At 40.3% G+C, this 21,375-nt stretch overlaps 3 protein-coding genes and 1 pseudogene across 3 annotated transcripts; all 4 read left to right on the top strand.

The window, feature by feature from the left end:
* Positions 1-4,188: 4,188 nt before the first annotated feature.
* LOC138124302 (adhesion G-protein coupled receptor G6-like) lies at positions 4,189-6,026 on the top strand. Its single transcript, XM_069039308.1, has one exon. It carries the CDS (start codon positions 4,233-4,235, stop codon positions 6,006-6,008), a length of 1,776 nt encoding a protein of 591 aa, XP_068895409.1. The 5' UTR covers positions 4,189-4,232; the 3' UTR covers positions 6,009-6,026.
* A 536-nt stretch (positions 6,027-6,562) lies between these two features.
* Positions 6,563-11,063, top strand: LOC138124285 (uncharacterized). The gene is made up of 2 exons (XM_069039271.1): positions 6,563-6,844; positions 6,893-11,063. The coding sequence occupies exons 1-2, from the start codon at positions 6,776-6,778 to the stop codon at positions 11,051-11,053; spliced, it is 4,230 nt and encodes a 1,409-aa protein (XP_068895372.1). The 5' UTR covers positions 6,563-6,775; the 3' UTR covers positions 11,054-11,063.
* Positions 11,064-13,839: 2,776 nt separating this feature from the next.
* LOC138125014 (adhesion G-protein coupled receptor G6-like) lies at positions 13,840-16,003 on the top strand. Its single transcript, XM_069040224.1, has one exon. It carries the CDS (start codon positions 13,840-13,842, stop codon positions 15,595-15,597), a length of 1,758 nt encoding a protein of 585 aa, XP_068896325.1. The 3' UTR covers positions 15,598-16,003.
* LOC138125005 (uncharacterized) lies at positions 15,801-20,118 on the top strand (annotated as a pseudogene).
* The last annotated feature ends 1,257 nt before the right edge of the window (positions 20,119-21,375 follow it).

Raw genomic sequence — 21,375 nt, 5'->3', positions numbered from 1 at the left:
AATCACCCAATATAATACATATTATAAGGCCACAAGTATTTGTTTAAATTTTGATAATCAGGGTAGACTTTGTTGTACCTATCATTGTATCCAAACGTTTATCCAATTATTGTAATAAATATTTTACCAAGACTTTGTTTATGTAATTAATTAAATGATTTAAAAATATTTCATCGACTTTTAATTAATTCTCTTTAATCATTCGTTTCCTGTCAACCTCTCGTGTGATAATCTTTTTCTTTCGTTTATTTTTTGATGATGCTAATGATATTCTAATCAAACGTGATAATAATCTTATCCTGTTAATTTATTTCGTCCATCTATAATCTGTTTTTTTTATCAAAGAACCACCGACACCGCAATTTACATTCAAAATAGAGCTGGCAACACTGTACACTTTCGACCTAAGGTGAAAAACTGAAAAATGTCAATATAAAAATTGAGGTTATACCGGGTGATATGGAAGTCCACGTAATAAATTTAACTACCAATAGGGCCGTTAAAATAAACATTTTTTTTATTTATCATTGATTCCACAAATTCTTCCAGAGTTAAAATTAAATATAATTTCAACCCTAAAATTCGTACCCGCTCATGTGTTTACACATCCATTGATAACGAAGCACGAAAAAAGAATTAATCGATTAAAATACTCGAATGAAAAACAGTAAAAACTGTTAGTATTAGAACAGCGGTCTTTTTTCAAAAAACTGTAAAGTTTTTACCGCACAAACATATTTTCACTTACTTTTTCGTTTCAATTGATGATTATCCCATGTGCGAAGTGTCAAATTAGGGGTTAGAAAAATGTAAAAAAAATATTCGATTAAAAAAAGATCAATAATGTAAAAAATGTTTATTTTAAAGAATTCATTTGTTGATTAAATTTATTACGTGGACTTCATAACACCCTGTATAGAGATATTAGTTAATAAAAGTTAATAGCAAGTAATTTGAGAATTTTATAAATGTCGCATTAGGGAGTTTGCGTATTTTCAATGACATTAAAAATGACAGGTCTTGGCAGATGTAGCGAGTAGATATTATTAAATTCCCTAAATTTAGTAAAATTTTATTATTGTAAACCTAAATCAAAAAAAAGCTATGAATGGAATAACTTTGGCGCATTCCTATCTGACTTTTAGGCTCTGTTCAAATTAACATCGTCATTTTTCTCTTCATCATTTCACAGGAAGACAAAGTCTGGCGTCAACAACAGCGAAGCGATGTTTCAGTGGCGTCTCGCCATCTTACTTTTTTTCATGCTGGGATTGACTTGGACTTTTGTTTTTTTGTCAAAATTGGATTTCGGAGAGGTCTTCTTTTATGTGTTCTGCATAATGGCCACGTTGCAAAGTTTTGTCATGTTTTTATTTTTTATTCTATTCAACACTAATACACTATATTTGTATACACGTGCTCTCAAGAGGTGTTGTAATAATAAATATTACTAACGTTATTAGTTCAGTAGTTTTAATAAAATCTGGCGGAATAATTGTCAAGCTTAGTCTAATCTAATCTAATTTAACTTTTAATTTAAACTAATCGTAGTAGATTCAGACTTATTTCCTTTATCGTACCACGATAAAACGTACAAATTCCACGTAATGGTCAGTAACACTGTTTCTGTTCATGTGGATGTACTTATATGACAACTGCAAACATACCACTAAAAAGTGCGTCATGAAGCATTTCGTGTGGTTTTTATTTTGTTCTGCATTTTTCGTTATGGAAAGTGTATCGTCTGAAGACGCAGTAAGTGATTTTTGACGTTTTTGAAAAAACATCAATCTTTGTAGTCTTGTAATTCTACCAGCAGCACCTTGTACGGAGTCGAGTGGCCAGCAACGATCAATGCGACTTTGTCGAAACCTTTGTGCGTCAACCAGGCGAAAGAACTGGCGTATAGGACATGCTCTGATGGTCAGTGGGGTCCCGAACCTGTTTGTTCTTCCGTGCAACCAGAGAAACTACCCGAATGTCCTGAGGGTTTGATTGATAACGGTAGTATGTGCTACACGCTTAGTCCAAAATCAAGTTTTCCACCAGACTGTCCATTTAACAACTTGATGTCATTTCCTTTGTACAAAAACATCATTATTGACAAGAAAATTGCTCCTGTTTGGATGCCCGTTCGACGAAACGTCACTGATGGTTTGGAATTCTTGCAATGGATTGAACAGAGTACGCTCTACAAAACTGATTTTAACGGTACCATTTTCTACGAGGGCGAAATTAAAGGCAAAGATTGTCTCTTATACTACAACAACTCCTACATGGTTGCGGTTTCCTGCGATGAGAAACACTCAATCGTTTGTGCTTATGATAAATCGAATTTGTGGAGCAATAAGTTATGCGGTGCTACAGACTCCTTCCAAAGCGTTTTCGCTCCAAAATCCGCGTGTTTTTATGTGGGAAATTATTATGATGAAACTTGTCTACAAGCAGAGTTTTTTGAACCCTATCAGAACAATGTTTACAGTAGACTAATAAACCTGACTTGTGCCATCGGTCTAAAGAAAACCCAACGTGGTAGCTACGTTTGGAGCAATTCTGGAAAAGAGATTAACTACACTTTCTGGTCTAGGAACGTGGTTTACGACGACACTAACTGGTATGGGAGTTTAACTTCTAGTGGTTGGGTTTTAATGCCAGACACATCATGGGATGTGTTGTGTCAAAAGGAGGCAGAAGAGTATTTTTCCAGCTTAGAGTTGAGTGGAAATCAAAATGAGTTAACGTTAACGGTCGTGCAATCTCGTGGGCTGAAGTGGTATAATTCTGATGTTTTGGTTAACTGTTTTACCAATGCTTATCCGTCTAGTCTTCTTTTCCGATATGACATTACCAGTACTAATACGACAACTGACAAAAATGTGTATACATTTACTCCTTACGCAAATGTGAGTGGTGACTATTGGTGCGAAGCTTTCGGAATCGTCGATTCCGGAGTAATTAGGAGTAATGTAGTTTCTTTTAAACATGTGATGTACGAAAGTGCTGAATATATTGCAATCCTTCAAGTGAAATATCTTGAAGGGATAAATCCTTTAAGTTCTGCCATTATGGAATTGATCGAAGAATATGTGTTTCCTAAACTTGACGAGATTGAACATTTGAAAACTTACTACGTGTATAGAATCATGAAGATAATAGATGTAGATGAAGTATCTCGTCAAGTCGTTGTAAATTTGCGCTTTAGTCCCAGGACTAAGATAAATGTATCTGTGGAGGATGAGTACATCATTATGCAAAAGTCGGTCGACTCTTTGAATTTTGATCAAGCCAATGTGACTAATTTCTTAATTGCCGATTACTGTTTGACGGAGACATGGAGTAATGTAACGTGGCCAACAACACTACCGGGAAGGGGTGCGTTGCCTTCTAAGGATTATTGTTTTAAATCGGACGGTACTAATCTACAAAGATTGTGTATTGATAATTTTATCGACGGAGCTCGATGGTCAACGGATGAAGATTGCACAGTTCCAACATTTTCAACAGTGACAGATCAAATTCTGAGTTTTTTAGACAACTGGCAAGTCTCAATAAGTGATATTGTTCAACTTTCTAGAAATTATAAACTGTTTAATGCCTTCGATATTTATTTGATGGGAATTATAATTTTCCACGCCACAACGCTTAATGTCTTCGATATTTCTTTGATGGGTGTAACTTTCGGCGACACAGACTTGAGCGATTTTGCAGAAATTATTGACAATTTTTTGAAAGTAAAAAAGAGTGTGTTAAGAGAGTCACAGTTAAAAATGCGAGCGACAGATGCTTTATTGGAGACGATGAGTGATGATTTGATATGTTATGGTTTTGGTTATGATGAATTTGAACTTATAAATGATCACTGTGTATTCTTTAGAGTAAAACCTTACGTTTATGTGCAACCTTCTGCATCAAATGGAATCATTGTGCAAAGTGTTGGAGAGGAACAAATTACAACAAAACTAATCGGTTACAATAGTCCGCAGCAGATAATGAATTACGAAAACCTAGAAAGTGCCGTTTGGATAAATTCAGATGAATTGATGCCACAACCAATAAGAACACCAGAAGTAGAACTAATTGTTTTTAGTTTATTTTTAGACGATGGCTTCTTTACTGAAGCTTTAAACACTTCCAAAAACGTTACTAAAATTTTTGGTGTAAGAATACCGGTCTTGGTGTCCTACGACGGTCCAGTCTGGATTCTTCATCGAATCAACAGCGATGCATACAAAATGCAAACTTGCATGTATTGGAACTACGACATTGAGTTGAAACGGGGTTCGTGGGAGAGCGACGGCGAATTCCAGATCATATCGAATTTCTCAATTTGCAAATACAACCGTCGTGGTTATTTCGCCATCGCTCTGACCGACATCGACGACGTGACGGAGCTGCTGACGATTATTTTTCAATCTAATTCCACAGTGTCGGAGAAAATGTCAAAACTTTTGATACTGTCTCAAAGATACCGCGAGTTTACTAGCATCGATGTTTTTCTTGTTGGCCAAATCTTGGAACAAGTGAGTCCGAGTGTTGATATCGATTTGGACATTTTGGCTAGAATAATTAGCAACATGCACAAAGTTAAATCAGATGTTCTTTCACAAAGTCAGAAGGAATACGCCGCCACGGATCTAATCCTCCGGTACGTCGACGTTATTATGCAGAACAACAATCAGTCGAATGTTTGGTTCAGCGCAGAAAACTGCATGTTGTTGATCTATGACTTGGACGAAACCAATTTCACTGGTTTTGCACTTTTGAACGACGATCATTCGTTCCGGCCAGAGATTTTGGAGGGGGACGCCAACATTTTTGATCTACTGGAGTACGATAATCTTGACAGTGCGGTGCTTCTAAGTTCCAAACTGAAAAATCAAACAGAAGAAAGTGGTAAAGTCGTTTTAACCGTGTACTACAACGACGTTCTGTTCAACGAGAACAAATCCAGAGCGGAATCGATCAGCAAAATTTTTGGCGTCGTTCTTCCCGTAACTGCTGATTACGAAGGACCTGTTTCCGTATATCATAAAGTCGCTAAAAAGGACAGTCACGGTGAGTGTGCCTATTGGAACTACGACGAATCTACTCCAGGATTATGGAAAGACGACAGCGACAGTCTAGACCTCACACCTTTAGTTCTTTGCAAATACTGGCACACTACGCATTTTGGTCTGCTTCTACTCGACGACGACAAATACGACGATGCAGTTCTGGACTGGATCACGGCGATCAATTGCACGATTTCTTTCTTGGGTATGTGCGTCATCGTCATCACTGCCATCCTCTTCCAAAAGTGGAGGAACAAAGTGGGCAATCAACTCCTCCTTCATTTCGTCTTGTCTAGCATGCTCCAGCTTCTTCTCTTCTACGTATCCAGCACCGTCAGTCGGTCTGATAATGTAGGTTGTACTTTCACGGGAATGCTTCTTCACTACTCCATCATATCGCAGTTCTGCTGGATGTTGGTGATTGCGATTTTGCAATTCAAGCGGTTCGTCGTGGTTTTCGGAGGGCACTCCGAGTATCTCCAGCTTAAGTCGTGTCTGTTCGCTTGGGGTTGTCCTCTGATTCCGGTTTTGGGCGTTTTCGTCTTCCACGCTGACAGTTATGTGAGTGGTAAAGTCGGTCTGTGTTATCCTTCAGGATACGGTCTCTATCTGGGAGTGTGGCTTCCCATTTGCATGGCTCTAATGATCAACGGCTTTATTTTTGCTTACATCGTGAACAACGTGACGCAGAAGAAAATCGAATGCACCCATTTTGGCACGGATGATACGATCTACCATTGGATACTCGCCTTCTTTCTTTTCTTCATGTTGGGTATGACTTGGATCTTTGGGTTTCTTGCCGAACTGGATTTTGGCGTGGTTTTCGAATATTTATTTTGCACTCTAGCAACTTTGCAAGGGTTTGTGATGTTTCTCTTCTTTGTTCTATTCAATAAAAACACGAGAAATTTCTACGCGCAATTCATAAAATTAAAATATTACACCAAAAATTTCTGATTTTAGTGTTAATCTAGATTCGAATATGTTTTAAGATCACAAGTCCAGAAGTATATGTTTAAATTATGATAGTCAGTGTATATCATAGTATCTGTTTAGTCAAGTATTGAAATAAATATTTTACTAAAACTTTGTTCATGTAATTAATTAAATTAATTGAAAAATATTTATTTGACTTTTAATTAATTAATTCTCTTTGATAATTCGTTTCCTGTCAACCTCTCCTGCGGTAATCTTTTTCTTTCGTTTATTTTTTGATAATGCTAATGCTATTCCAATCAAACGTGATAGATAATCTTATCCTGTTAATTTATTTCGTCCTTCTATGGGGTTTTAGTACTGTGTTCGTTCGCCATGAATTAGAATAACTGTCCGAACTGGATATACAGTATAGTTTTTGTGTAGTTATTTTGCACTTCAGCAACTTAATAAGGTTTTCTATTTTTTTCTATTCTTGTTGTCTTTGCAAAGACACCAAAATCCCAGCTGTGAAAGTGTATAATTAATGAAAGAATAGCATTTTAATGACATTTGACGTTTTTAATGGATTTGGTGCTTTGTTCCAACAAAACACTTGAAATAGTTAGAATTAACACTATCTAGAACATTCTACAGATTGCTTTTAGTCGAGTACATTTATTTGTTCGTGGACAAGGTTAATCAGACACGATTAACGCTTATCATTAAAGAAACCGCAAAATCAATGGTTTGCTACATTTCCAACAGTTTTTTTGATCCAGTTGCTTTGATCTGCATAACTCGCAGACATGATAAATCCAATGCGTTTGTTAATATTTCTAATGCTCTTGGTCAAAAGGACATCATCTGAAGACGCAGTAAGTCCTAAAATCAATGTTTTCACTTCTAGAACACTCGTTTTGTAGATTTGCCACTCAGTCAACAGCACCCTCTATGGAGTGCTGTGGCCTGACACAAACAGCGCGACAACATCGCAACCCCCGTGTGTCAACGAGGCGAACGAATTGTCGTACAGGAAGTGCTTGGAGGGTAGTTGGGGTGCAGAACCGGATTGTTCCTACATCCAACCAACAACTCTTCCGCAGTGTCCGGAAGGTTTTAATGAAAGTGAAAATTTCTGCTACACCCTCATTCCAAAAGCAAAATTTCCACCGAAGTGTCCTTCCAGAGACGTGATACCGTTTGCTTCTTACAAAGATGTCATCACAGCAAACAACATCGGCCCGGTGTGGATGCCCGTGAGGCGCGATTCGAGTAATGGTCTAGGATTTTTACAGTGGATTGAGCAGAGTTTACTTTACAAAAGTTACGTAACTGACAAATTTTACTACGAAGGGGAGATTAAAGACAAGGATTGTCTCTTGTACCACAACAACTCTTACATAGTTGCGGTTTCGTGCGAGGAGGAACATGTAGGTGTTTGTGCTTACAAGAAGTTGGATCAGTTGACGAATCACTCGTGCGGTTTTGATTACGTCTGTCACCAAAGCAGACTCACAGCGAATTCTAAATGCTTTTGTTTGGGAAATTCGACAACGGAATCGCAATTTCCCAAGGCGGAGTTCTTGGAGCTTTACCAAAACAACGTTTATCATTTGTTGACCAACGAGAGTTGTGCAATGGCTCTGGAAAAAACTTTGAATGGTACTTACATCTGGAGCAACTCGGGGAAGGAAATTGACTATACGTATTGGTCGACAAGTGTGGTATTCGATGACACCCATCTTTATGGGGCTCTAACTCTTGATGGGTGGATTTTGACGGAAGAACCAGCACCGATTTTTTTATTTGAGAAGAACTTGGTGAATACTGAACCTAACTTAGTTTTGTTTTATGATTACGTTAGTATTTCTGTATCAATCAACGCCGCTGATGCTGTCAAATGGAACGGTAGCGAGCCTTTAGTTTTCTGTTTCACCAATGCAAACGCTTCAAATTTAATCAGTCGTTACGACAATCTGACTGTCGTGGTAAATGGTAGTACTTTTTTTCAATACGAATTTGATCCGTATCATTACGGTCCTGGAGACTACTGGTGTGAATCCTTCAGATACGCAGATTCGGAAACGTTAGTCAGCAACGTGGTCTCCATTAGAGACAACGTCACGTTCGGTCCCGAATACGTTACAATTCTGCGAGTGGAGTACAAAGAAGAAATTAATCCGTTGAGTGAAGACCTTATCAAGCTTTTAGAAACAGTTTTGTTCCCGCAACTTAACAACGACAGATATCTGCAAGCTTATTATACTTTCAGAGTCATGAAGATAGTAGATGTGGTCGAGAAGGACAAGCAAGTTTGGGTCAATGTCCATTTTAGTTCGTCGTACCCTTTTGATGAGGACGACGAGTATCAGCATCTGAAGACTTTGATTGAGGGTGCTCTGGGTGCAATCGAGGAAATCGATGTGGTACTGATCGATCTGTTGAGGTCAGATTATTGTCTAGCCGAAGTTGGGAAGTTGACTTGGCCGAAAACCAAATCTGGAGTTGAAGGATCTTCACTCGAGTGCTGTTTCAGGCCAGACGGTACTCGCGTAACAAGATTGTGCAGTGACGACTTTGTTAATGGGGCGCGGTGGGCACCGGCCGACGACAATTGTGAGATTGCCAGTAACACTTCATTGTCAACTCAGTTGTCAGGACTGCTTTATAACACGACTTCTGACACGTTGACTGCAGTCTATGACGTTTCGAAAAATTACCAACAGTTTAGATCTTTGGACGTTTACTTAGTTGCAGCAATTTTTGATAAAATGAATTGGTTCGGGGTAAAAACCGATCCTGAATTATTTGCCAAGATCGTAAACAATATTCTACAAGTCGACCAAGATGAGTTGGCTCAGGCGCAGTTGAAGATGCGCGCAACGGATTTGCTCCTGGAGAACATCAACAGCTCTATCGCGTCTTTTGGTCATGAATTTGAATACATATTTACAAATTTTAGCGTGATAGTTGGAAATGTTGTTGATATTAATGGATTGGTTGTGCAGAGAATTGGAGGACAACTGGTTGTGAGCAAACTGACGAGCGACTGTGGCCTTGAAGAGATACTAGTAATGAAAGATTTGGATAGCGCGATACTTTTAAGTTCCACTCTTAAGGATCAAATTCATGATTCCATGATCTCTTTCATGTTTTATTCCAACGATGCTTTCTTTCCAGAAAGTGTGACCATGACTAGAAATGTTAGTAAAGTATTTGGCGCAGTAGTGCCAGGTCTCAGCCAAGGAGCACCAATTTTGACTCTGCACAAAGTCAACAATTATACGAGCGTGGAACAGACTTGCGTGTACTGGAGTCACAGTCAGCAGACGACTCGGGGATACTGGATGAGCAAACAAATTAATATAGTTGATTCGTCTTTTCTGCTCTGCGAGTACTTGGAGTCTTCTAACTACGCCTTGGCAACGCTCGCCACTAACATCACCGAAATCTTGACAGACCTGCTTCAGTCGAATGCACCTACATCGGAAATAATCGAGGTGCTTTTGCACGTGTCCGACAAACACAACAAATTTGTTTCCGTTGACGTGTTCCTCGTTGGTCAAATTTTGAAGAAAGTCAGCGACGATGACGACATCGATTTGAAAGCTTTGGTGCAGATCGTCAGCAACTTGCAAGAAATTAACTCGAGTGTTCTCTTAATGAGTCAACTGGAGACCAGCGCTACGGACACGATTCTCTACCACATCGACACCATCATACGGAACAATAATCAATCTCAAGTTTTGCTGAATTCGGACAATTTCGTGGCACTGGTTTATCATTTGAACGTAACAAATTTCAGCGGTTTGGTAGTCTTGGACAGGAACCAGACGTACCAGATAGAAATTTTGCATGGCGACGTAAACACTTCTGATTTGCTGAAGTACGATGATTTTGACTGCGCTGTGGTGTTAAGTTCTGACTTGAAAAGTCAGCTGGATGGGGATACAAGAGTCGTGGTGACTTTATTCTACAAAGATGTTTTGTTCAACCAAAGAAATCCCAACTCTGGATCGATTAGCAAAATTTTTGGGGTCGTTCTACCAGAAATCAAGAATTACTCAGGACCTGTACAGGTGTTTCACAAAGTCGTGGACACGAAGAACGAGAATGAATGCGCCTTCTGGTCGTACAATCAGTCCAGTGGAGTTCCAGGTGCCTGGAAGAGCGACAGCAACGGCGAGGAAATTTCTTCGTTGATTGAGTGTCAGTTTTGGCACACCACTCATTTCGCTCTTCTTCTACTCGACGAAGATCGATACGAAGACAACCTCAATGTTTTGGATTGGATGACGACCGTCACTTGTGCTCTGTCTTTCTTTGGTCTGTCCGGCATTATTCTCACAGCTGTTCTTTTTAAAAGATGGAGGACAAATACAGGGAATCAGCTCTTGCTCAATTTTGCCTTCTCCGTCATGCTCCTAATTGTGGTGTTTTACGTTTCGTACAATATCAAGGAATATTCCGAAGATTTTGTACAGTGCATCACCATCGGGGTACTTCTTCACTACTCTGTCGTCGCTCAGTTTTGTTGGATGTTGGTGATCGCGTTCTTGCAATTTCAGCGATTCGTGGTGGTTTTTGGTGAAACTTCCCGATACGTTTTGTTAAAAGCTTGTTTGTTTGCTTGGGGGTTTCCTCTTGTCCCGATTATATTTCTTCTAAGTTTTGACAAAGAAAATTACGTTAACGGCAACGTGGGACTTTGCTATCCATCAGGGTACGGTCTCTATCTTGCAGTTTGGCTTCCTATTTCACTTGCTGTTGTCATGAACCTGGTCATATTTATGTATATTATGAAAAGCGTCATTCATAAAAAAACCGAATGTAGTTCTGTCGGCAGTGATGATGCCGTTTACCAGTGGCGACTCGTTGTGTTGCTTTTTTTCATGTTGGGGTTAACTTGGATTTTTGGCATCTTTTCTGAACTAGACTTTGGGGTGGTTTTTGTGTATTTATTTTGTAGTACTGCGACCTTACAGGGATTCATTGTGTTTTTATTCTTCATTGTATTTAATGCCAATACTAGATACTTGTACTCGAGGGCTTTTAGAAGATGTTTTTACAACAAATACATGTAAGTTAGTTAAACTCTGTACTTTGTAAATCGTAAAGATAAAATCAATATCGAATAAAAAGTGTTTTGACTTCTTTGTTATTTATTTTTTAATTTTGCTATCTGATAGTTCTTTGATCATATTTCACCACCTAATCGGTGTAATTTTGTGAAAAATCTTGTTTGTGTGTTCAATCTTCCTATCAACATATTGCTTTTATTCCTTGTTGACAAAACTAATCTAACAAATGATATAAAAGTCTGCCGAGGGCGGCGCATTTCAAGTAGACTCATTTGATTGCAAGTTCGTGTCCGATATGGGCGTCATTTTTGGAGCACTCTTGGTTTTTGGTTGTTTCGTGGTTAAAATATTACCAGACGAAGAAGACGGCGTAAGTGTTACTTTGTCACCTTTCTACTCCTACAACGTGATGCTTCAAGGTTTGTGAATCGGTCGAGAGCACACTGTATGGGGTCTCTTGGCCCAGCACCACCAACACCACCTTATCGGAACCCCCATGTGTGAACGAGGCCAAGGAATTTTTATTCAGGGAGTGTTCAAATGGTAACTGGTCTTCTGAGCCTGATTGTTCCTACGTTCAACCGAAGCAACTACCACAATGTCCGGAAGGGTTCGCCGAAACTGACACCTTTTGCTATATCTACAGCCCAAAGTCAAAATTTCCCCCGAAGTGTCCCTTTGATAATCTCTTGCCCTTTGATTCGTTCAAATCTGTTGTCCTTGGACCTGTATGGATGCCCGTACGACGTGACTTGAGCAACGGTCTCGGGTTCTTGCAATGGACCGAACACAGTACTTTGTATAGAACCACTTTCGAAGAAAACTTCCATTACGAAGGCTCCATCACAGATAAGAATTGTCTTTTGTACCATAACGCGTCCTACATCGTCGCAGTATCCTGCGATGAGGAGTATCAAGGAGTTTGCGCCTTTAGTAAATTGGATCGTTTGTCTACTCGGTTTTGTGGAACTTGCCACCAAAGCGACTTTTTTGCCAACTCAAAATGTTTCTGTGTAGCCACTAATACTTCAGGACTGCACCAGAAAGCAGAGTTTTTGAAACCTTACCAAAACCACATTTATGATTTATTAACAAGCGACGTTTGTACCATCGGTCTTGAGAAAACTGCCGACGGCAAGTATATTTGGAGCTCCTCTCGTGAAGAAATCGACTACACTTTTTGGTCGAAAGATGTGATTTTTGACAGCACTCACATCTATGGAGCTTCCACAAGTGACGGTTGGATTTTAACAGAGAGTCCCCAGTCGTGTTCTTTATTTCAGACAAATATGACTGTCTTGAATCCGGGGCTAGATCTTTATTTTGATTCTGATTCCAAGAGATTTAAACTGCAAGTCTTTGGCAATGACGGTCTTCAGTGGCTCGATTCCGAAGCCTTGATTAACTGTTATACCAATGCACAATCTTCAAGTTTAGTATATCGTTACCCAAATCTCACTCGTTCAACCCTTGGAGATTTATTGGTTGTTGAGTTTGAGGTGGACGAGTCTGGACCAGGCGACTATTGGTGTGAGGGTTTCAGATATGTCGATTCCGAGGTGATTAGCTCAGATGTGTTTAATACCAGAAGCGTTTTAACTTTTGGGGCTGAGTTTGTGGCGATTCTGCAAGTCCGATACGACGAACAAGTCAACCCGTTGAGTCAGGAGATTGTTGAATTGCTGAAGAATGTGTTGTTTCCTCGGCTCGACGAAATCCCCACTTATGCTCATAGAATTATGAAAATAGTGGATTTGGACGAGTTGCATCGTCGAGTTTGGATCAACCTACATTTTACTTCCGTTGACCCTTCTTCAGTCGCCGATAAAAGTGAATATGGAAAGTTGAATACGTCGATTAGTGACGCTCTTAAAAATTTGGAAAACCAAATCGAGATGGTTGAATTTTACAGTTTAGATTATTGTCTTGCAGAGGTCAGTAGTAATTTGAGTTGGCCGCTAACAAAAGCGGGCGAAGAGGTCACCTCGGAGGAGTATTGTTTTACTTCGCAATATAGTCCTTTGAAAAGGACGTGTCTTGACGATTTTTTTAATGGGGCTCGCTGGACACCGATTAATGAAAGTTGTGAGATTGCACTTCCTTCGGCTGTAACCCAAGACATTTTGCGTGTTTTTAACTATACTTCTCCGGTACCCACCACAGTAGTTTTATCACTTACAGAAGAGTATCAAGAATTTAGTGCTCTAGATGTGTATCTACTTACTCTGATTGTTAAAAATCCTATCGATTGGAATGTTACAGAAGTAGTCAAAATGTTTAGCAATTTGTTGGCAACAAACAAGGACGTGCTGGCAGAAGCTCAGTTTAAAATGAGAACATCGTTTTCCTTCTTACATTTTCTTGATATGTTTGTATCTTTAGAGCAGAGTAATTTGACAGCTTTCGATAGTAACTTTGCCTTCGTCACACTACAAATCAACGAGTACAACGGAATTGTGGTGCAGAAAAGTGAAAATGGTTTTGAGAAAACGTTGATAAAAGCTGGAACAGTTGAAGAGATGTTGAAGTTAGAAAATCTGGAAACTGCAGTTTGGTTAAGTCCAAAATTGTACGCCCAAATTATTGCTCTTGGGAAAAAAATGGCATTTACAATATTTTCTAATAAAGGTTTCTTTGCCGAGAACCTGCCGACACCTAGAAGTGTTACTAATGTTTTCGGTGTGGAGTTGCCAACACTTCAAAGCTACGCAGGTCCAGTTTGGCACCTCCATAGAGTCGCTGTTGACAAAAAACTGAAACCAGATTGCGGTAAATGGAATGGCAGCCAAATGAATCTCTTCGAAGGGACCCTGAAGAACGGCAACGAGTCAAAAGGTTTTCCCTCATTTTTGATTTGCGAAATTTTCAAACTTGGTTACCACGGTCTGGTTGTAACACCCGTTGACCAGAACGTCACCGAGATCCTGATCGATGTCCTTGAAAGTGACGCCAACTCTTCTGAAATCATCGAAAGACTGCGAAGAGTGAGTGAAAGGTACGACGAGTTTGTAGCAACTGATGTACTCCTGACTGGTCAGATCTTGAAGAAAGTCAGTGACAGTGAAGACATCGATTTGGAGTCGTTGGTCCAAATAGTCAGCAATTTGCACCAAATCGAGCGAGATTATCTCATGGAGAGTCAGATGAAAGACAGAGCTACTGATACCATTCTCTACTACGTTGATGCAATCGTCAGTAGGCATAAATACCAATCACAGGTGTTCTTCGCCTCCGATAACTTCATGTTATTGATCTACGACCTGAAAGAAACAAATTTCAGTGGTGTGGTAGTGTTTACTTCCAATGACACTCTAGAAGTTGAGATTTTGACAGACGACTCCGGTATTGATGATCTACTGAAGCATGATAACCTTGACAGTGCTCTGCTTCTGAGTTCTGAACTTAAACAACAACTGCATGAAGGCGGTAAAATTGCAGTAACATTATTCCATAGTGATGTTCTTTTCAATGACAAATCTCCAACACCCAAGGTTGTTGGTAGAATCTTCGGGGTTATTCTTCCACATTTGAAGCAGTACACCGGACCGGTCTCGATATTTCATAACATTACTGCACAAAACAACTTGGACGAGTGCTCTCATTGGTACTACGACGAGCCCAGCAGTGTTGCAGGTTCGTGGAGAAGTGACAGTCAAGGCGAGAACATTTCTTCTTTGATCCTGTGCCAGTTTTGGCACACCACACATTTTGGTCTTCTTCTACTCGACGGAGACAAATACGACGACCAACTGAACATTTTAGAATGGATTACAACAATCAATTGCGCCATGTCTTTGTTCGGTCTCTGTGGCATATTCTTCACCGCGATTCTTTTCAAAAAGTGGAGGACAAACGAAGGCAACCAGATCCTCCTCCACTTCTCTTCTTCCATCGTTCTCCAAATCGCCGCCTTTTATGCGTCCAACACCATCAACCAACATTCCCGCCTGTGCATCATCATGGGAGCAACTCTTCATTACTCCATGTTGTCCCAGTTCTGCTGGATGTTGGTCGTTTCAAGCTTGCAGTTTATACGGTTTGTGGTGGTTCTTGGCGGCACTCCAAATCATGCTTTGCTGAAGGCGTGCTTGTTCGCCTGGGGGTTGCCTCTACTTCCGGTCATGTCTGTTCTAATCTCTGACGACAACAGTTACGCCAGCGGTAAAGTTGGACTTTGCTACCCCTCGGGGTACGGTCTCTATCTCGGTGTGTGGCTTCCAGTTTCTCTCATCGTTTGCGTCAATTTGGTTGTTTTTGTTTGCATCATGCAAAATGTCATTCAAAAAAAAGTGGAGTCGTGTGGTGGTGACAACGACACTGTTTACCATTGGCGGATTGCTCTACTGCTTTTCTTCATGTTAGGGTTAACTTGGGTTTTTGGGTTTCTCTCTGAATTCGATTTCGGAATGGTTTTTGTCTATTTGTTTTGCAGCACTGCTACTCTACAAGGATTCGTCATGTTTTTATTTTTTATCGTGTTCAATGCCAACACCAGATGTTTGTATTCGCGGGCCATTAACAGATGTTTCCACAACAAATATTTGTAGTCAATAGTTTCTTAAAGAAGGAAGCGCAAATGGTAAATTTTGTAACCACACTTGGTGCTTATTTAGTGATGTAGTTTCGATGTATTGATAAAATGTGTGCATTAATGTATTGACAAAACTAATCAGAACATGTGATTGTTAACGATTACCCTCTTAAAATAAATGCTTCGTTCTAATTAGATTATTCCATTTGTATTATCATTATGGACGCAATAAGTCCAAAAATAATTCTGTTCCTTTGTGTTCTTTCAATTGAAGCAACAACTCCGGAAGAGATCAAGGTAATTTCCACACAATTTTTTCATTGTAACAGAAAAAGCTTCCGCAGAGTTGTGATGCTACCCAAATCACGTCGAATGGTGTAAAGTGGCCTCGAACAAGCAGCAGGACCTTATCAGAGCCTCCTTGTGTGAACCAAGCGAAGGAATTCTTGTACAGGGAATGTTCCAATGGTCAATGGTCTTCTGAACCCGTTTGCTTTGCAATCCAGGCGGATCCTCTGCCTCAATGTCCCGATGGTTTCATCGAGAAGGGCGACATCTGCTACACGTTCTCCCCAAAATCGACATTTCCCCCGACATGTCCGTTCCAAGATGTCTTACCCTTCAACGTTTACAGCGGCATCATCGGTGATGAGATCGTCGAACCGGTCTGGATGCCCGTAACACGTGACTTGAGTAACGGTTTTGGATTCTTCCAATGGACAGAAGCTAGTGAGTTGTACAAAAGCACTTACAATTACGGTTCGTTAACGTACGACACAAGTATCAGAGACAAGAATTGTGTCCTCTATTGCAAAGAATGCACGAAAATCGCAGTTCCATGCAACGAAGAGCATCCAGCAGTCTGTGCCTACAATAAATTGAGCATGGTGACGAATGCATTGTGTGATTCACTTGGTGTGTGCCACCAGAGTAACTTCGATTCAAGATCCACATGTTTTTGTTTAGTGCAAGATTCGAATGGCAAAGCGGAATTTTTGAAACCCTACCAAAACTACGTCTATGATGTGCTAACAACTGGTACGTGTGGTATAGGTCTGCAAAAAAGCTATCAATGGAAGCTATATTTGGGAGACTTCCAAGCAAGAAATCAGTTATACATTTTGGTCGAAAGAAGTGGTTTTTGACAGTACCCACGTCTATGGAGCATCGAGTCCGGATGGTTGGGTTTTGACTGAAAATCCTGGTTCGTGTTTTGTGGTTGAACAAGAACTGGCCGAGGTGGAACCAAAGTTGAAGCTGGATTTGGACCAGAGTAACAATTATTTTGTCCTTGAAGTCACGAATCCCATGTGGATTAAGATGTTCCAATTGAATGTTTCACTGTTCTGCTTTACCGATGCCCATCCCAAAATGTTAGTGCAGTCGATTCCCCTAACTGATATTTTGGAGAAAGATGATGATGTTATTTCGTACAAATTTGCACCTGTTGCGTCAGGTCCTGGTCATTACTGGTGCGAAGCTTTTGATTTTGTCAGTTTGAATGTTATCAATTCCGAGGTGGTTTTCTTGAGAGATGTCGCTGTCTTCGAATTTGTGGCCCTTTTTAAAGTGAAGTATTCTTCAACCATGGATCCTATTGATACAGCCGTAATAAAATATTTAGAATCTACTTTGCTTACCAGACTTCTAACTGTTAGCTATTTACAAACTTATTACACACCTAGAATTATGAAAATAGAAGATTTCGACGAAAAGAACTTGTGGATTTGGGTTAATATCCACTTCTCGGCAAATGCAGACGTTGACATATCAAACGGAGAATCGAAGGAGTATGATGACATCAGAAATTTAATCGATGATGATCTTAGCACAACTCAAGATCAGATACAAATTGTAGATTTTTTTCACATGGACTACTGCAACGCGGAAAGTGGTCAGCTGACTTGGCCAAAAGTCGCACTGAATGAAGAATCTCATCCTGAAGAGTTTTGTTTTGTAAAGCACGGCACGCTGGTGTTGAGACGCTGTGAAGGAAATTTTATCGACGGAGCTCGTTGGTTGCCATTTGAAGAATGTGAGATGTTACCATATTCTGAAGTAACGTCAAGTTTGATATTGCTTTATCGCGATCCAGTTTCGGTTGATATTTTAAACATAAGTAAAATACTTGAAGAACACTTTGCTAATGAGTTCGTTGCGCTGGATATTTATCTGCTCGCAGAATGTCTCAGCAATCTGGATCCGAACAAGGTGGACATTGAAACTTTTGGCCAAGTTATAGATAACATTCTCAAAATTGATAAGAAAACGTTGAAGGAGGCTCAGTTAAAGACGCAAGCTACCGATATTTTGTTGCGCTACCTCCGTGAAATTATGCATTACTACCCTAGCTCTTTTCAAATCATCAAAGAAAAATTTGCTATGATACGTGAGGAGTCAGCGTACATCAAGGGAATTTTTTTGGAAAAAATTGATGGGCGATTTCAGGTAACTCCAATGAGTGCAAACTCGCAGCAAGTTCCTCAGCAAACGACTTATTTAGATGGTATGTTTTGGTTAAATTCGGAGCTACAAGCTGAAATTGCCAAAAACTCGGAAAAAATAACATTCGTTGTATTTTTTGACGACGGTTTTTTTACGGAAGCCTTTACTGGTTCAAGCAAATTCACTCCAATTTTTGCAGTACACCTCGGAAGTATCAATAAAGCGAATCCTCTTCCAGGAACTATCAACACTCAACAACTGGTTCCAGATGCAAATGTGACAGAAAAAAATTGTGTTGTTTGGTATAATAGCAGTGTTTGGAAACGTTATGGTGAGAGTCAGACTTCCGGAGAGGTTCAGAATTGCCATTTTTGGAACAACCTTGGCTACGGTTTTGCCGTCTCATTTATTGTCGATGATCATGATGGTGGTGAAAAGAATGTGACATCTGACCTCATAGACTTGCTCAACACTGATACCTTCGACAATTCGGAAGTAGTCGAAAGATTGGCACAAATTTCGGAAAGATATGAAGACTTCGTGTCGCAAGATGTCTCCCTCGTTGGACAAGTTCTAGGAACCATGAGAGACCACTCAGATATTAAGCTGGATAGCTTTGCCAAGATGGTCGACAATTTACACAAGATCAACAGGTCTATTTTGGCAGAAAGCCAGTTGAAAGACAGAGCCACAGATTCGATTCTGTTCCACATTGACGCGATTTTGCAAAACTCTAACCAGCAATCTGAAATCCAAATTACCACCGACAACTTCATGATTTTCAGTTTCGATCTCAAAGAATTCGACTTTACTGGTTTGGTTCTCTGGAACGAGATACGTCGTCGGTCTTTTCAAGCGGAAATTCTCTTCGGCGATGTTAGCGGTAGCGACACAGCTAGCTCCGACAATTTCGACAGCTCTGTGGTCTTGAGTCCTGAATTAAAAGATCAAATTGGTCCACGTGGTAAAGCGATCATAACTGTTTTCTCCAGCGACGCACTTTTCAACGAGAACAAATCGCAACATCAATTTGTCAGCAAAATTTTTGGAGTGATGCTTCCCAAAACTGGAAATTTCTCTGGTCCTGTGTCGGTATTGCACAAACTTTCTGCTGCAGACCGCCTTCAACAGTGTGCCCACTGGAATTACAGTGAAGGGTCAGGTTTTTGGAAAGACGACACCAAAGCACAAGACTATTCTTGGTTGATTCAGTGCGATTTTTGGCACACCACCCACTTTGCTCTTCTTCTTCTAGACGAAGACAAGTTTCCCGACAACTTTGACATTCTAGACTGGATCACCACTGTCAACTGCATCATTTCTCTTCTGGGGCTGGGGTGCATCATCCTCACAGCCGTTCTGTTCGAGAAGTGGAGGAAGAACATCGGAAATCAAATTCTTCTGAATTTTGCTTTCGTCATCGTCCTCCAAATCGTGGCATTCTACGTTTCCAACATCCACAGACATTCCCAGAATGATTTGCTTTGCATCTTCGTCGGCGCGTTTTTGCACTACTCCCTCATCTCTCAGTTCTTTTGGATGTTGATCATCGCGGTTCTTCAATTTAAACGGTTTGTTGAGGTTTTCGGGAGCACTCCGAAATGGCTCTTGTTCAAGACTTGTTTCTGCGGTTGGGTCTTCCCGCTTGTTCCAGTGGTGACGGTTTTGTCACTAAACCCTTACAATTACACCAATGGTAATGTTGGATTTTGTTATCCGTCAGGGTGGGGTCTGTATCTAGGGGTTTGGCTTCCAATTGTTCTAATCGTTGTAACTAATTTCGTTATCTTCATCTACATCATGTACACCATAGTTAGACGAAGAAGAGAAAATGTCAGGGTTGCCAACAACGAAGCTAAATACGAGTGGCGACTTTCAGTGTTGCTTTTTTTCATGTTGGGCTTGACCTGGACATTTGGTTTTTTGGCAAATTTGGATTCTGGAGCAATATTTGCATATTTGTTTGACTTCACAGCGACCCTGCAAGGTTTTGTGGTATTTTTGTACTTCATCGTATTTAATTCCAGCACAAGACAATTGTACATTCGTGCCGTTAAAAGACTGTGGTTTAGAAAGAACTTTTAGATAATCAATAAACATGACGAATTAAACTGTTTGTTTTATTACAAGTTCATTTTCAATATAAAAATATTTGTCTGTAGTTAATCGAACAAGTGGGATTGTGTACTTTACAAGATAGACAGAATTATTACAAATCACGTAATATTGTACGATTATTGTAGCTGTTAATCCCTTCTAATCTGTACATGATATGATTATTAGCTCTTCTCTTGTCAACGTTGTGTTCGTTTCGATTAGTCGGTTCGTTGTACAAGCCTGACATGGCCAAAAATACTTCAAAGATTTTTTTCATTTTTCTGAATATGTCATTGGGAGGGATTTTGGCGCAACAAGATGCATCAGTAAGTCCAAAATTGATTTTATTCTATCAGTAAGATATTCGTCCCATAGATCTGCATCAGCATCTTGAATAGCTCGACAGGGTTATGGTGGCCCACCACCAACAGCAGCAAGGTCTTGTCGAGCCCCCGGTGTCTCAACGAAGCCAAAGAATTCGTGCACAGAGAGTGTTCAAAGGGCCAGTGGGGCCCCGAACCCAGCTGTAGCTTCATCCAACCAAAAACACTGTCTCAGTGTCCAGAAAATTTCGTCAACGCGAATGACATTTGCTATCAGTTCACCACCAGATCTACCTTCCCCCCGAGGTGTCCTTTCGAGAACGTTCTCCCCTTCGACTCTTACAAAGACAAAATTCCCATTGTCGGACCCATTTGGGTACCAGCTCGACGCGACTTGCTCGAGGGTCTAGGTTTCATGCGATGGACACAACACAATTTGAATTACAAAAACGAAGTCCAAAATTACACAATCACGAAGCCCATCACAGAGAAGAATTGTTTGATTTATCACCGGAAGAGCTACGTTGCAGTTTCCTGCTTCGACGAATACGTGGGGGTTTGCGCTTACAACAAGTTGAACCACGGGAGCAACCAACTGTGCGGTGGTTTTTGCCTCCAAAGCGACTTCACCCGCGGGTCTAAGTGTTTCTGTTTGTTGCCGAACATCCGCACCAAGACGTCTTGGAGAAATCAGTCCAAAGCGGAGTTCGTGAAGCCCTATCAGTACACCATCTACCACAAGCTGACGAAGGAGCCTTGCGCGATAGGTTTGGAGAAGACGCCGAATGGTAGCTACATCTGGAGCAACTCCAACCGCGAAATCGACTACACTTTTTGGGCGCCAGATGCGGTCTTTGACGAGACCCACATCTATGGAGCCGCCACTCCCCGAGGTTGGATTTTGATCGAGAAACCAGTGGCTTGCATGG

Source organism: Tenebrio molitor, chromosome 2, assembly GCF_963966145.1.
Source record: "Tenebrio molitor chromosome 2, icTenMoli1.1, whole genome shotgun sequence".
Lineage (NCBI taxonomy): Eukaryota > Metazoa > Arthropoda > Insecta > Coleoptera > Tenebrionidae > Tenebrio > Tenebrio molitor.
Note: the sequence above shows the minus strand (reverse complement) of the source record. Positions and strands in the feature narration are given on the sequence as shown.

What these genes read in the sequence shown, in the direction of transcription:
- LOC138124302 (XM_069039308.1), top strand. Translation starts at nt 4,233, where the DNA reads ATGCAAACTTGCATGTATTGGAACTACGACATTGAGTTGAAACGGGGT.
- LOC138124285 (XM_069039271.1), top strand. Translation starts at nt 6,776, where the DNA reads ATGATAAATCCAATGCGTTTGTTAATATTTCTAATGCTCTTGGTCAAA. An exon ending in GGACATCATCTGAAGACGCA is followed by an intron (nt 6,845 to 6,892) that starts GTAAGTCCTAAA and finishes CTCGTTTTGTAG; the next exon opens with ATTTGCCACTCAGTCAACAG.
- LOC138125014 (XM_069040224.1), top strand. Translation starts at nt 13,840, where the DNA reads ATGAATCTCTTCGAAGGGACCCTGAAGAACGGCAACGAGTCAAAAGGT.